Genomic DNA, 17,839 nt, shown 5'->3' on the forward strand with positions numbered 1-17,839 from the left:
AATATTCTATATATTAGGAAATGAAAATTGGAAAATAGCTACGAAGTGTGCAGGTTGGGTTTTTCTATTCATAAACTGACATTAAAATAGTGACACAAATATACAATTGGGAATATATAACTTTAATAAGCAAATTAAGTTATATCCATGTCTACCAAGAAACCACTGGCTAGATAGTTGTACAGGTACTATTTCATTTTTGAGAACAATCCATCCCATGAAAGATACATCCTCGTTGTCAGGAACTTTGGTGCAGGTTTATGACTGGAGTAGTCAAGGTCATTTGAGGGAGATAAAAGGACCATCTCCTTAATATTCTATTTGAACAGCATGTCTGGCCTAACAGTTCCTCTTTTTGTCTCAGCAGCTGGTTGGTCAGCTACAGTGTATCTGAACAGATTTTTCCATTTTTAGGTCCAAGTAAATGTTGACTTCTTCAGCTAAATATAGAGAGCTTGTAGGCCATTCCAATTAACTTCTATGTAGGTACAATTTATCACTCCAAGATTAGGATTAAAACAAATATTTTATCATCAAAAATTTAAACCAAAATACTATAAACTCTTAAGATACACATAATTCCATCAGAAATCAAACATTTTTTTAAAAAAAGTCAAGAGTTATTCATACAAAGGGAGAGTTGTAATAGCCCTTCCCCCAAAATTTGGTAACATAGCCAAGGCTTAGCAATTTTCTAAAGTTCCACAGTGATTTAGACATCCAAATTACTGATGAGAAGCTATTCCAGCGAAGGACAGACAAAAAAAACCCATGATGCTAAGCTCTTGATTGAGTGAACAAATAAAAATTGCACATAATATATATGCTATTATTATATCAACAATAGTGAACATTTGAAGAAATAACCATTAATAATGTCTATTTAATAGACTGTGATGGATAAGGTTGAATTCTAACTGGAATGATTTTTTAGCTATTTAGACATTTACTAAGTGCATGAATTATGAAAAAAATTAATAGTATTTGTTCATCTTCAGCTTAATTCAATATTTTAAATGCTTTTAAAGAATCAAGATGCATAATAGAAAATAATGGGATAATCTAGATGTTGTAATGTGCTAAGAAAAAAATATATATGTAAAAATAAATGTCAAAATTGTCAATCCTACAGACTAATAACGAAATAAATATTTTCAATGCAGAATAAAGCTGAATAAAGTTAAGGTTAGTGTGCATTTTTGAGGCAAGGGTAAAACAAAACAAAGCATATTTTGTGTATGACTGATATGGCATCCAACAAATGGCTTTTATAGGATATGGTCATATCCTCTGACTCTCTACTCTGTGTTGTGCCAAAGAATGTAAAGCCAAGGTGTTCCTCAGCCATGTCGGCATTGGAAGTTAGCTGCTATAAATTGAGTGGTTTTTCTATGATTTGATACTTCCATAGAAAATTACTTCGAATAGCACCTAGAACTGCATACTGACCCACTTCACTTCCAACTTTAATTCAGACAAAAATGGCTAGGAATAGACAGAATTTCCAATAAATAAATAATATCAGGGAACACTTCATTTTCAATTAGATCCTTTTTGACTAAAAATTCCTAAGTATTTCAAGATTATTAAATTATTAAAAGTTATTTCCTAACTTTCCCTTTATATTGCTTCTGATTTTGTTTTAAACTGGGATGTCTTGAATTATCAAGGACCAGAGTGTTTAGTATATTTTAATTGGTTTTTTAACGTTTGTATTACATGTATTTTTATCTTTCGCTGTTCACCGCCCTGAGTCCCTCAGGAATAGGGCGGTATATAAATTAAATAAATAAATAAACAAATAAATAAATAAACAAACAAACAAACAAACAAACAAACAAACAAATAAATAAATAAATAAATAAATAAATAAATAAATAAAAAGAGAACTCAGTAATGTGCTTAACTGTCTGTCTGTCACCTAAACAAGAGAATATTTCTTACTGCTGTTGGGTAGGAAAAATAGTGATACATTTAGACCAATTCTCCCTTGGTTTGAGAAAGACAATCTGACATTACATGTACTTCAAGTCAACTGCAATCAAGAGTAGGTGAAGGGCTTTTTCAGTGTGGCTTCATTAGATAGATCCTTGACCAAAAAAACACTCATAAAACAGTACAGATAATATTTGTAATGGCTAGAAACTGGAATCTGGATCCCACCATTGGATAAAACTGGCAGAAGTACTGCATATTGGAGCTTTATTTCATCAATATTTCCACAGACATAACCTATGCTTTACTGAGGACTTTCCAGCACTTCTCAATCAATTTTTCAACCAACCACTGTTTGTTTTTGTTGTGATACCTCCAGTTTCAAGTCTAATATTCCATAAATATCATAATGGGCAGGTATGCCATCTCAATTGATAAAGTAAAATCAAAACTATAAATACTGATGTCAGATTATTTCCATGACCCATATTATACAGCACGGGTGTCAAACTTGCCACATCACGTTGCCATCATGTGACGTTTCATTACTTTTTTTTTCTTTCGCGGAGCTGGGATGAGCGTGGCCTGTGCGTGACACATCTGGCCCAAGGGCTGCTAGCTTGACACTCCTGTTATAGAGTCTTTTTATTTTCTTTAAATTGTGAGGGCAATTTTATATCATGACTGGTTTAAGGAGTTACAGATATGATCTACACACATACTACAGACCATTTCTTTAGAATGCTATAAATAATTAACCCATATTAGTAAACATAAAGCTGAGATTGTTCTGTTTATCGGGCTGAATTGTGTTTACATGTTCATTACTGCATTTATGCTATTTTTGTTCTTATTTTTTCCATATATGTTTTGTGATTCTTTAGGTTTGGAGATACCTCCTTGCAAGAAAGCCTTAACCAGGAAAATTTGGAATTGCTAAAAGAATATTATAAGTTATTAATGGAAAAAATGCCTCCTGATTGTAAGCATTTTAATAGAACTTCATTATGTTGAATTTGTTACATTTGTCACATAAATCATAAGGTAATATCATTCCTACGGAGTCATTCTTTATAAACTTGAGTTTGTTCATCATTTTATTGCAAACACTGCCCTTTCTGTTTCCCAAATCTCTTTCACTTGAAATAGAATTTCCCATCGGTATTGGTGGAACTGACTGAAGGCTTACATGGAATAATAGTGAAATAATATCTTCATAGGATCTAATTGTGAATAATTTTCTATTTTATGTTTGTTTTGATTTTTACCAGCAAAATATAACAAATACAATAAAATATTAATCACACAATCATCAAGTTATATAACTTCCATAGTAGCTCAACAATCCCATTGAAAAGCATGTGAAAGTTAAGGTATGTTAACAGGACATGACAAAATCCTTTATAGTACCAGTGTACAAACTGTTGGCATTTTCTTAACTCAAGTTAAGTTAAATGATAGAAGAGCTTATTCAGACATTATATACAAAGAGCAGATCTATGAATATTTTAATTCAAGTGTCTATTTTCTGGGATTGTGTAATTATTATATAACCCAAGGAAAAGACACAGCTGTGGCAGATGGTGTGTAACCACTGTCCCAAGTCAGACTCTGGATGATTTGGGATAGGACTGTGGCTACCATGGTGACCACACTCCCAATGGAGGTATATTGAATCCCTCTACAATTATAAATCTAGAGCAGAGGCCACAACCTTTTGGGCACCAGGCACCGGTTCCATGGAGAGAGGCTGTCCACGGATTGAACAGGGTGTGGTTTTGTGTGTTGCCTGCATCCCATGGATGGCGATTCGCTTGTTTGTGTGGCCCAGTTTCTGGCATGCCGTGACCCAGTGCCAATCCATAGACCCGAGGTTGGAGATCCCTGGTCTAGAGAACTCTTCTCCTAACCCAGAATGGATTCAGTGAGCTCAGACTGGGAAGTTGCTATGCAGCAGAGAAGTTAGTACAATAGCAACAAGCCCAACTTAATGAACATATCTCATATATGACAGCCTATGTTGCACCGCTCCTGAGACTATAGGAGTTTCCTAGATGACAATCACCAATTTCCACTCCTGCTCCAGAGTCTGAACTGATGCCACACCTAAAATCCATATGATGATACCTCCCAAAGGCCACACCTAGGTCTGGGTAATGCAGACCAGGTCAGCCCTCTCATTGACAAATAAATCACAAATGATTATGTTTATAAGCAGCAGTTGAAAGCCAGAATATCTTCAGGAATAATACAAAGGAAGACAAAATGTCCTCCATGGTGTCTGTTGTCATTCCCCTCCCTCCCTCCCTGCCTAGCCAATACCAATACCTCTAGAGTTCCGATGTCCTGGATGGTCTTTCAGATGGAAAGTTGCCAAGACAAGCTCCAAGCAGCAGTCATTAGGTTGCACATATAGCAGCCAGCAGAGGCCCTCCATCATCAGCATGTGGCAGGAATCTCCCAACATCTAAACAGCTGAAGTCTTCTGTTTCTGCCAGTCACCTGACCAATCCCAATATAGTACCTCTAACACATCCACCCAACAAAACCCCTCCCCCAAAGAAGAGGGTTTGTTGAGATGGTGGGTGTAATATATATTGCAAGTTTCAATTCATTCTACAATGTTCATCTGCAGTTCGTTCTGTGATGTTCTGGTGACTAGCTTCTATTCCCCTTTTGTTATAGGTTTCTTCTTTTATTTCCTATACATCTCCCTTTCTCTTCAGCATTTTAGAATACCTGTCTATATCCACACTGACACCTTTAGATGACTTCACTTTTCTTTGTAATATAAATTGTTTGCCGTTGCCGTTTCAGTATCGCGTTTTACAGAATTTTCCATCCTTCCCAGACATATTTCTCCTTCAGAATTGCAATGTACTGGATTTGACTTACCTTCCACCTATGTTCAGTTCTGAGCCTGACACCTATCATTCTCTAGCCAACATTTTTCCAGATACATCCTTCCCAGGCTTTGTGAGATGTAGGACACTTTTTGCCAGGATTTCTTCATGTAGGTATGGCTGAAGAATATAAATCCAGAAAAGGCACTCAAGTACAAGATGTTGTTCTTTTTTCTCATGTCATGACTCTCTATTAGAAGGATTAACAGAAGCACTTCCCTGCCCAGGCTTCATAATTTATGCACATCTGTTCGAGGTCTCTATTGGCATTGGCATCCATCATCATATGAATTATTAGGAAGAAATAGATATTGTTGACTAAGGAAACACAGCAATTTGTCTGTCATAATCAGGATATAGGACCTGGAAGATAACAAACCTCCCATGACATCATATTAATCTGCATAGTCTTAATGCAGTTTCAGTTCATTTCATAGGGAATCCCCCAACATTGGAACACATTTCTCTTTTCTCAAAATTGTTTTTCTTCAACTTCATGGTTGAAGTGTTTTTCACCTTGTTCTGATAAACTAGGTTGATGAGACTTATCCAGTTAGGTATGGAGAGTCCTCAAGAGCAAGAAGCTGGTAGCCGGCTCTGAACTCCATCACTGAAAACCACCTATTTCTCTTGCTTTAGTGGGTAACATGCTTCCCTTACTTTTCCCCAGTAGCTACTTCAGCTTTCGTGTCTCTCTCTGCTTCTCTTATTCTGTACAGGAACTTTTCATCTTCCCTGGTATGTGCGAGTATAGAACCTCTCTCTTTATGTTATTTTGCCCTCTATTCTGATAGAACCACAGGAATGTTGGTTTAGATTCTCTTCAAATATTGCATGAACATCACCACAAGGATTCCTTCATTCTTCATTCTGTTCAGGGGTAATTGGAATGGATGCCCACATTCATTCTATCAAACTCCCATGTTAAGTCCCCCTGATTGCGCTCCCTATTTGCACATTCAGTGAAGTTTTCTGAATGTAACCAATGTTACATTTTTTTTCTTATCTCATGAGAGTAAATTTTATTGATAAGAACTGTGGCTTGTAAGTTGAAGAATTAAAAGACCTATCTCCACATTCTGTGTTGAAAATTGGAATGGAATCACATCTAATATAAAAATGTTTAAACATTGTACAAGAACATCAAATGTAATTTGATGTGGGTATTCTATGTATAAACTGTTTCTATTCAGTTCCTTGACCCAAACCTTCCTTTTCTTCTGTTTCTGCTATGTATTTTGTTTTATGACCAAATGCTACAAATAGAGGAAAATCTAATTTCCTATTTTTGTAACTGAATTTTGGGCTGCTTATTATTTCTTTGTCCTTGTAATGAAAAAGCATTTGCGCATTGAGCCCTGGAAAATCCCTAGTTCAGGTTAAGTCCTGATTATACCTCCCATCAAAATATAAGAAGACCTCAAAAGAGGGACTTAAAATCACTGTTGCTATTCAACAAAGATTTATTTATTTCAGGTGATCTTTAGTGCACTGCAGCATTTTTTCCCTGGATTTTCATGAAGACTATTGTTATTTAAAATTGCTTTCTCCCTAGGATATAATAGATTTTAATCAATATTTTAGTGCATTTACAGAACAGATGCAAGCCTCCCTTTTCTGGCTGATAACAGCATTATTTATGGACTTTTATTTGCTGAGTCTCTTGAAGCTACTGGAATTAATGCTAATGAGGTTAAACCTGTGTTTAACTATGACAGATGATCAAAAATTGTTCTAATGCTGCTCATTTTTTGAATGTTAAAACAGTCGCCTTTGTAATTTGAAAAATCAAAAATATTTGAGACATCAAGCACTTTTTCTGATTACAGCTAGAAAAATAACTGCAGGTTAGAACTAGATTTTAATAATATGTTAATTCAATATTTATTCCAGCCACACCAGTCCCTAGATTTCCAAATAACCTGCAGCTTGGAATTTTAATTTCTTTTCTAAAATGTCAACATGCAAATACAATTTCTGTGTGATTTCTTAAGGCTCAAGACAAATGTGATATGAAACAAAGATGTTTCTTTTTTATTGCTTTATTTTGTTCTTGTTTCTTACATTTAAATCCTAAATTTATAAAATAGAAATTCAAACCTTCATCTATTTAAACCCTTCCTTGCCCCACATTTGGTAAGAACTGAAAAGAGGCAAGATATCAATATAATTATCTTTTTTAGAGTTTCTCCAAATATGGAAGGACAGATAAATATTTAATTTTCCCCGTTTTTTTTTCCTGAAAAAGCAAATGTAGAAAAATAGAGGGAAAGATAGCAAAAGGCAAAAGATAAACACAGTGGCTTACCACTATTTAAAGGAAAGGTTCAGACATTATGGGAGGATTGAACTAACCCAATCAAAAGAATTCTCATCCTCACTATAACATGGGCTACTGTGTTCTAGTAATGAATAGCTGATGTGTTTTGTAGTTTTTAGGTAATTTCTTTGATTAAAGCGCCATGTCCACAAAACTCAATAGTAATAAAATATTATAAAGAGCCTACATTTGACAGTGATTTAAATTAAGATGTTTGTTGTTGTTGTTGTTGTTGTTGTTATTATTATTATTATTATTATTATTATTATTATTACTATTATTATTATTTTCTTGATTCCTTGTGTTCTCCTGCCCATCAAGGGTGCTATGTTTTTTATTCACCTTTGCTGCATACAGAAAAGCAGCACTTGAAATGATTACAGAGAGGAAACAGAAATAAAGTCGATTGTGGAATGCTTGCAATTTCCATTCAAATCAAAGCACCCAGTGTTTTGCATTTCAGAAGAAACTCTTAAATAGTAGTATCTATATTAATGAACATAGTTTTGGGTCAGTCAATATATCAACAATGATATTACTCTGTTAGATGAAAATAATGCATTTGAAAGGACTGTGTAGCTATTTTTTTAATGAAAGGGATATATTATCACTGGCTGCTTCCTTCTCCTTTTCAGGCCTACCACATTTTCAGGAACAGAATGATTTAAAAGGATTACTAGAAAATCTTCATCAAAATATTCAGACTAAAAAAAGAAAGAATGTAGAAATCATGTGGTTGGCTGCAACGGTAAGAAGCCTCGTCAAACAGCAATTCCATTGAAGTCATTCTTGTCTTGTTAAATTAAACTTTGGGTCCCCAAAGAACTGAGGAAAGCCACTAATGAGTTTATTTTTTTCTAAATCACTCTAATTTTGTTAATTACAAAATATGTATATTTTTAGATTCCTTCCAAGTACTTTATCAAACTAAATCAGTTGCACATGCATGCTTTTTACCCAAGCCAGTTTTTTTAGTGCCCTGTTTAAAATTTTGTTGATGCTAAATCCCTCAAGACACATTAATATTACATATTCTTTTGGAATCATTCTCTGTATATAATGAATCATAGATTTTAAATTACTTTTTCTACCGGGATTAACTGCTTTAGGTTTTGGCTGGAGGTTTGGTTTGAAGTTAGGAAAGAAATTGAAATGATTCTGTAGCCATTTCATAAATATCCTATTTGCATTTTCATCTCATCTGCAGTTGAGAAAGACAGAAGATATAACAGAGAAGATTGACACTAGGGGTGAAATCAGGGAGTGTTGGGCTTAGATTTCATTTTCATTGGTAAGATATACTAAGAAAATAGTTCTTGAAAATAATTTGGCTTCTTTACAGACACAATTCCTGTGGCCAAACTATATTGATATACTTTTGCTGTCTGATCTACTAAGACACAAAAATAAATGATAGAAGAATTTATTCAGGCATAATGTACTTTCTTATTTATTTTTTGTTTGTTTTTTACTCTCTGTGGTTCTTGATACATTCTGTAAAATAATGGGCTGATTACATAGCACGCCCAGATACTATCATAATTGCTGAATAATGGATTTAAAAGTATTTCAGGATAGAACGTAGAACTGAGATGCAGCTTGATGGTCCTGGAAAATACGGGAGGAAGCTTGCATTCACTCACTGGTCTTCTGCCCGAGCCTCACTGGCCATTATATTGAACTCAGCACAAAAAAAGTGTTTGCTTTCTTATCTGCTATTTTTGTATAGATAGGGGATACAGACCCTGCAGTTGTGCACTGATAATGCAGCATCCTATGGGTCTTATTCTTATTCCATTAATCTGACATCAGCTGCTTGATATGTTATTTATTTCCATTAACCTGACATCAGTGCAAATACACTGATATGTATTCTTATTAGGTAATTAAGAATGTAGATTGTGTTGTCTGATTGGGACTCCACAAATTACCTATCAGTGAGTTAATTATATTTCTTCTAAGTTGTTTTTATTTTTTCCTTGATAAGATAGATATTAAATAGCTCGTGGACCATTGTAATATTGTTGGTTAATTTCCTAATAACAGATAGCTACTGCTTTATTTATTTTGTTAATAACAGTAAAATATCTATAGTAGCTAGATTATTTTCTCCATAAATGGCTACATTTATTTTCAGAATGCATCTGTCAAGATGGAAAATTAAAGACTGGAGAAAACAGAATACTAATATATGTATCTTGGCGCCACTTCCATTCTTTCTTTTCATGAACTGCTTCAGTGTACTTATGTTGGAACAGTGACAGTTGTGAGAAGTGGGAGTCACAGTAGTAACCATCAGTGCTGTAATGATGCTCTTGCTAATACATCTTCAGCTTAATTGATCAGTGGTACACAGCTTCCATTTAACACTGCCTCATGTCAAGGGAAGCAGCTGAATTCAGACAATAATTTGCACATTGTGTTGTAACAGCTAGCTTTATACATACATACATACATACATACATATACATACATACATACATATACATTACATATACATATACATATACATATACATATACATATATATGTAAAACTCACCATGGACTTGATGGTGAAAGAAAACCATCTTTCCCATCTTTCTTTGGAAAAAAAAAAGAGCTAGTTTCCGGCAAGCTTTAATACTATAACTTCCTGACCTAAATAATTGAAAGAAAATTTCAGTTTGCTCCAGATAATACGGAGATTACCCAGCAGGCCATGTCTTGGAGAAAGACCTGGCGACCTACTCAGCAAAAAATTCTATGGAAAGAGTCTCAAACATGTCAGACAGGGAGCCCAACAATAGGACAACAGGAATCCCAGTTGCTGAGGCAACCAGTGACGTAAGCAAATGTCTGCGTTGTACAGAAATACATCAGATAGCCACATGGATTGTCAGAGGAATGAGTCAGGGTAAATTAGATATTGTCAAACGAGAGATGATCAGTGTTTCAATGAACTACACTGGTACGACAATGGCTTTTTCCAGTCTGAGGATTTCACAGTCTATTATTCAGAACATGACACCAGGAAAGCAAATGAAGGAGCATTCATTGTAATCAAGAAAGTTGCTAGAGCAATGCAAAAGCTTCTCAACAGCAGAGAGCTATATTGTACATAGATAACTTAACATAACTTAAAAGGGTGAGCCTCATCCCTTTCTCCATGCATGTTGAAAGTTAAAGTTTTGAAGGTATCTTAAACAGAATTTAGCCATAAATCCATATTGATTTATTCTTGCCTGAGATTTTCAGCTAAATGTAACTTTATTTAAAATATTTTTCTTTGAAATTATTGGAATGAAAGTTTTATCTACTGTATATCATTTGGGATAAATTATGTTACTAAACATATTACAGTTCTCCAAATACCTAGAAGTTAGAAAGCCAAAAGTGTACATAAGAATATTGGATAACCATTTGTCTGAAGTGGTACAGGGTTTCCTGCCTAAACAGGGGGTTGGACTAGAAGACCTCCAAGATCCCTTCCAACTCTTCTATTCTATTCTATTCTATTCTATTCTATTCTATTCTATTCTATTCTATTCTATTCTATTCTATTCTATTCTAATATCCCAGGATCTTCTGCAGATCCTGAAACCCTTGCCCACTTTAAGCTTTCTCAAAGTTGTCATCAAATTGTTTCAGTGTGAAATAAAGATTAAATAAATGGGGAGTAATTATGTTAACTGTGTTTAATTTTTACTAATTAAAATGAAAGTTTGGGGCTTTTTTCTGACCTTTGCTTCTTTTTTCTTTGAGCATATCCTTTAACCTATCCTTTGAGAATGAAGTATAAACTCTGATATCATGTAAAGTTTTGTGTTCTTTAATCTCTAGTTGAAACTTGTTCATTTCATCTTAAATGAACTGAACTGCAATGGCTAAAACAAATTAAGGTCATTCACAGAAAACTGGCTTATTTAAAAGCCAAAACAGTGTCTAAGGTACATGCACATAGGCTGAAGCAGTGCTTCTCAAGTGGTGCCTTCCATACTGCCACCATCATTACTCAAAAGTTAGCGGAGAATCCACAATTATTTAATATTGCTAAATATTAAATTCTAAGAAAAAAATGGTAAGTGCTGCTGTCTCCTGAGCTATTCCAGTGACAAAAATTAAGTTCTCAAACCCACTCATCAAGCTAGTGAGAAAGTACATAGGCATTCTTATATTGTGTTGAATCAATCATTACATTCATGATCTGGCTGTATGCAAAATAATCACACTGTTCTTATAGGGCAATGGTTGTTAAACTGTTTTCTTTCAAGATGCCTTCCCCAAGTTGTGAAGGACCCCAATAGAGGTTTTGCTTGTATTGATTATATTCATGGATATTTACTGCATTAACAATTAAAATTGAGTTATTTCTTTCTGCTAGTGCATCTCATGATTGCTTGATGGGATTTTATTATTGCATTATTTTCAACATAGGCTGGCAAATAATTTTGATTTCAATCACTAAAATCATCAGACCACGATTTAAGAAACACTAAAAGAAACAGAGAGAGTTTTTGTTTTCTTCAAGATTCCCTTCCTGTTGAAAGATCTAGTGGTACAGCTTGTGGAGAAAGCAAGCATAAATAGAGAAATTTAAATTTAAAAATTTTAAATTCCATCCATTTACATTCATTTACAAGATTCATAAAGTCACAGCACTCAAACTAGTTTTGCAGATGTCTCATATAACCCCAGTTTAACTGGATATAAATCAGCTCAGATATCAAACAGATATGCCATCATGGAATTGCAAAAAGACTGTCAGTCCACTAGGAACCCAAACACGGTGTACATATAGGTATTCTGAGTTAAACAGTTTATGCATTATACAAAGACAGCCTTATTAGTCTATGATAGCCAAAACTGAGGAGGAATCTGGTGTACACCTTCCAATTAAAATTTTACGAAAAGCATAAGCTGTCATAAGGAGTAGCTCACTTCATCAGATATCTGAAGCATTAAACTAACATAAGATTTGAAAAGGTTATGAGGAAAGTGGTTGGGGAGAAATGATGGTTATGCAAATGCCATTACACGGGTAACACTTTACAAGTATTTTGTCAATTAGCCATTATAATGTGTAAAAAAACTCATTCTGTTTGTGAAGACCTGAGATCTTCTGATGCTTTGATGATGAGTTTGGCAGGCTGTCTATAATTCTGTTCTGAGTTTTTTAATCTGTAATTGAGTGCAAGTATCATGTTCTGTTATTTGTTGCATGTACCATTTCTTTCAGATATAGGGTGATTACCTACTCAAGTGTAGATATTGCTCAAGTGTAGATATGCCATCTCATATACTACTGTATATGAGATGGCACTACAAAAGAATTGCCGAGGCTTTCAAGTTTGTGCTTCTATTTTTAAAAATTAGGTTCAATTCATTACAGAATTTTGACTGAGCTTTTCTGAATTAAAATTAGAACTTCAAAGCGGTTATAACTGAACCAAACAGATGCTGAAGAACAAAGAGTTTGGCAACAGAAGAGAAAAAAGATCAGAAAGATGCAACCCATAGGGAGAGGCACTATAAACTGTACTTTATTAAAAACAGATAAAAAGACATGAAAAATATCTTGTACGGAAACAACTGTCACTTAGTTTATGGAATCTGCCATCTAATATGTGAACAATCATTTCCCAATGAATACACCTTTTCGAATCACTGAATTGTGGAAATCCTGTGGAATTATAATTCTTAAAAAGGCGCATATAAAAATAAAAACATGCAATGATCTTTGCTGCCTACATGTCTTTAGCAAGCGAACTGGCTGAATGAAATAATGCTCTTCCAGGGGCAAGTCATTTAATTTAGTTTTTTTATAAGTTTATTATTTAATGTATCTTGAAATATATTCTTTTGAATTATAATACAACCATCTTACTGAACATATTAGATCCAAGTTTCTTGATAGCTATACATTAGTAATTAATAATAATAAAGCATTAATATGACAATGACATTCAGGGATCAATCAGTTAATCTAATTTGGAATCTAGCTGAATTTTCTGATGGAGACACCTACTATTATCCATGTAATGGCAACATCATACTTTGCTTACTGCAGAACACTTAATCTGGAAGTGGCAGCAGTTCAGAATGTGACAGTCAGTGCATGTTCCCATGTACATGTTACACACTGCTGTTGAAGCACTAAAGATTGAATACCAATTAGCTACTGAAACACATGTATGGCTTTGCTTATAATGTGGAAGGACTGAAATAATTTGGGGAACAAAATACCTGATGAAATGCCTTCACCATTATAGATGTCTTCAATATAGAGACCATTGATAAGGCCCTTTAAATCACAGAGCATCATTTTTTTGTCACCATTGAGTGACTTTTCAAAGTATTCTTGCACCCTGGAATGTTCTGCCTTTTGAAATGTGTGAGGTGCCCATGAATACCTTTATTACATACCTTTTTAAAACAATTTACCCAGTTCTTCTCTGGATAAAGTTAAATTGCTAGGCTTTACAGCTGGAAAACCAGCAGCCCTGGTTTAAGACCCAAACTCCACGTGACAGGATGAGCTCCCATTCTCACCACAACTCCTGCCAATTTAGCAATTTGAAAGCATGCAAAATGCAAGTAGATAAATAGGAACCAATTTGGTGGGAAGATAACAAGTGTTCTGTGATGTCATGCTGGCCTCTTGGCAGCGGAAATTTCTTCAGGCAGCACCGGCTCAATGGACTTGAAATGGAGATGAGCACCGTCCCTATAGTTGGCAACAACTAATGGAGTAAAATCCACAGGGACTACTTTATCTTTTTCTTTTTTTTTAACTTTCTCTGAGTGACTGTTGGATGAATAGTTTTTAATGTTGCTCCTGTTTTCCTTCTCCCCAATGTTTTTAGCCCTGTGTGTGCCTATGTTTTGTTTTTAATTTATTATTTGTGGCATATATTAACATTGACATTATACTAAATATAGCATAATTATCAGTGGTGAAGTGTAAAATTTGTTACTACCGGTTCTGTGGGCGTGGCTTAGTGGTGGATGGGGTAATGTGATTGGGTGGCCAACTTATTTTTTTCTTTACTTTTAAAAGCTAAGGCTTTTAAAAGCATTTTTTTTTCTATAACCTCTTCAGCTGCAAAAAAAAATGCTTTTAAAAGCCTCTGACGATCCCAGCTGAGCCGCACGATCGTCAGAGGCTTTTTTTTTTTACTTTTAAAAGAATTTTTTTGGCCGAAGAGGTTGTAGAAAAAATGCTCTTAAAAGTTAAAAAAACAGCTTCTGAAGATCGTGCAGCTCAACTGTGCATGGGGGGAGGGGGCAGGGATTTTTGCTACTGGTTCTCCGAACCACCCGCCGCCATCGCTACTGGATTGGACGATCCGGTCCGAACCGGGAGCATTTCATCCCTGATAATTATCTGGATTATTGATTTGAAAAATAATCCTGAAGGATTTATGGCATTTTTGCATGCAGGAATTACATGAGTAGAATCAGTTTATGATGACATTTTATTTTATTCTATTTTTCTTTCTTATTAGATACTTATGAGGCAGTGAAAATATTTTGTGAAACTTGATCACAGTGATGGACTCAACTTTTATTTGAATTGTGCATAACACTGAAAACAGAGTTAACAAGCTAAACATGTCTTATGAGGCATTTGCTCCTACATATGGATGAAGAGAAAGTGAGCAAAAGATTAAACATTACGTAGTTTTATATTCTGCTCAGTATGTCACAGTATGTCATATTTTATTTCAGGCCCTAAAAGTGACAATAATTATGTGAAACAACATTTCATACATTCATTTCTCCTGAATGTTAATTTAGATAAGGCTTCATTTCAAAATTAATTTTGAGACTTAAGTTTTAATATTCTTTTATCTAAAATAGATTCTTGGAACAAGTTTCACAAAATATTAATACTATTATGTGGGATCTAGTGAATTGAACTTGATTCATTATCTTCAACAATCTGCAACCCTAAAAATTCCTTTTGGGTTAGAGCAGTGTTTCTCAATCTTGGAAGCTTGAAGATGGGTGGACTTCAACTCCCAGAATCCCCCAGCCAAGGTTGAGAGACACTAGGTTAGAGAGATCCTCCAGAGCATATTTTGGGCAATTAAATAGAAAAGGAGAAGATGCTATTGTTCTTTCACTTTATCACTATTCCATGCCCTTTGTAAATACACTATTTACAAATATGATACGATACAAATTAGAAATATATATATTACAATATTACTTTTGTAAGTATACTATCCACATTATTTCTAGATTATTGTAATCATTATTATCAAACTTATATTCTGCCCGAATTCCAGCAACTCTGAATAGATCACAACAATCAAAAGATATAAATTGCAATAAAACCAATTAAACGACAAGAAAACAGACCAGATGGGAATGAAGTAAAGGGTCTCACATGGCAATTTTAAACAACCACAGAGTTGTTTAATTTTCTTTGGACATTTATTTATTTATTTATTTATTATTTATTAAATTTTTATACCGCCTTTCTCCCGAAGGACTCAGGGCAGTGTACAGCCAAGAAAAAAAACCAACAATATAAAAGTTAAAAACAATTTAAAATTATTAAATAGTTTGGCCAATAATCTAAAATAAAATAACCCATTAAAATAATATTTTAGGCCAGCCCTGCTTGATGGAATAATAGGGTTTTAAGGGCGCGGCGAAAGATAAGAAGGTAGGGAATTCGACGAATCTCCAGGGGCAGCTCGTTCCAGAGGGCAGGTGCCCCCACAGAGAAGGCTCTCCCCCTGGGGGTCACCAGTCGACACTGTCTAACCGACGGCACCCTGAGAAGACCCTCTCTGTGGGAGCGTACTGGTCGATGGGAAGCTATCGGAGGCAGAAGGTGGTCTCAATTTGCTATTGAAGATGTCCTGTTATTATGCATTGTTACAAATTTTTATACTTTACATAGTAAATATTTGAAAATTCTTTAATTAATATGAGATAATTCTGGCAAGTGAAAAACATTTCACTCTTATTGGAAAAACAATTACCAATATTGTGGATGGATGAAAATTAATTACAAAGATCTATTAAGTGTTTCAAATAGTATTCACCTGTGACTTTTAGCTACAAAATATGTGTCCAAAGTTAAAGAACTTTTACACAGTGAAAAAGCGCAGATAAGAGAAATAGCCTGTGATAGACCAGATAGTGGCTAATTGAGATTCATCTCATTCCAGTTCTGCATTGACAATACAGATTATCAGGTTTGAGAAATTCCTGGAATTTCTTCTTAGATTGCTCTCGCAGCTGTTTTGCTGTTTAGCTATTTTGAAAGCAAAACGAAATAGTCTGCATAGTTTGTGTCAGATTATCTAGGTTTTATATTCCTTTAAATTGCTGTAAATCCAAACAGAAAATTGAGTTTATGGTAAAGCTATTTATACTTATCGTTAAGATCTAAAATACTATCCAAAATGGTTTCTAAGCATAATGAAAGACTGCTGCTTGCTATATTTTACTTTCTTGCTACTTGCTGTAATCTACATATATTTTAACACCAGAAGAAACTAGGTTGGTGGATTTAAGATATTGGGTCTTTTCTGTATAGCATCTAGTTTGAACAACTTGCCTTCACAGGTCAGGTCCAATATCATAAATGTTTTTAATTATAAACAGGCACTAAATACTTCCATGGGTATATCTTGTTGATGGGTTTTTTTTCCTAAAAGGCATCTTCCACCTTGTTTTCTTAAAATACAAGAAAGAACTGCTTCTTCCCATATCCTGTCTCTTATCTATAAACAAATCCTCAAAATGTAACATTTTGGTCCTGATCACAAAAAGCCCATTAAGGCTTCTTAGATTTAACAATATATCTATTTTTACCTTGTTCAAATAAACCAATTTTATATTCCCTCCCTTCACTTTTAATAATTTTCATTTTAGCCCCTTTAAATAATGACCTAGAACTTATTTCTTCTCATTTTCTCTTTGTTCTCACAAAATTCTTCAAAGTTTTAATGTGTCTTTTGTAAATCCTATATAGGAAAATTAACCAGTTTACTGTCTTGGCTTATTATTTGAGTATCTCTTTTAATGAAAGTAAGAGTAGTTTTACTTTCAAGACATCACTTGATTTCTTTTATATATAGTACAAAAGTGTAGTGGCATCTTTTTCAGTATAATTCTTTGAGCTTGTCATTTTAAAATCCATTTTAAGATTAATTTCAGTCTTGTCTGGTAAAACTTGTTCTTCTTCCATAACACAGTTTATCTAGAAAGGCAGATACTCTTAAAATTCATTCCTGGGTCCGTTTTTTTTTTTTTTTTTAATCCTTCAATACAGTATGTCCCGTGTTAAAATATTTTGATCCATTCTGTATTAGGAAATCAAATATAAATATTCTTCTTTAATTGTGATTTAATTCCTTCTAGTTGTCTCTAGTGTTCAGTCTTCAAATCCCCCACATTTTAATTCTAAAAGAATTAAAAACAAAAAGTGTTTTTCCACTGGAAAGATTCTTATAATTAATTCCAAAAACTTAATTTCAAATCAATCTGGAACCTTAGTCGATTTTGGAATTTTCCAAAATCCAAGTTCTTATCTCCCCTTTACCTGTTTCTTTTTAAAAACTGTTTTGAAGTTCTCAAACTTGTATTTAAAATTTCGTTCACTAAGGATTGAAGGAAATTCAATGGTGGTTTTAGACTTGTCAATCCAAAAGTCCACAATAGTTGAAAAACAGTTAACA

The 17,839-nt window shown here is 34.1% G+C and overlaps 1 protein-coding gene across 11 annotated transcripts in view; it reads left to right on the forward strand.

Annotated features, from left to right (window-relative positions):
• The window catches only part of INPP4B (inositol polyphosphate-4-phosphatase type II B), a 216,057-nt gene that overhangs the window by 182,468 nt on the left and 15,750 nt on the right, over positions 1-17,839 (forward strand). For 9 of the 11 annotated variants that reach the window (XM_087874550.1, XM_087874552.1, XM_060686852.2 and 6 more), the window contains 2 exons: positions 2,820-2,917; positions 7,794-7,906. In XM_087874550.1, the coding sequence (XP_087730676.1) occupies positions 2,820-2,917; positions 7,794-7,906 (211 nt within the window). Of the gene's footprint in view, positions 1-2,819; positions 2,918-7,793; positions 7,907-8,365; positions 8,450-17,839 lie in introns of all 11 variants that reach the window. The other 2 variants (XR_015729073.1, XR_015729072.1) reach the window with 1 other exon arrangement.

The sequence above is a fragment of the Pantherophis guttatus genome, chromosome 8 (assembly GCF_059756535.1).
Source record: "Pantherophis guttatus breed Tessera chromosome 8, ASM5975653v1, whole genome shotgun sequence".
NCBI classification, from domain to species: domain Eukaryota; kingdom Metazoa; phylum Chordata; class Lepidosauria; order Squamata; family Colubridae; genus Pantherophis; species Pantherophis guttatus.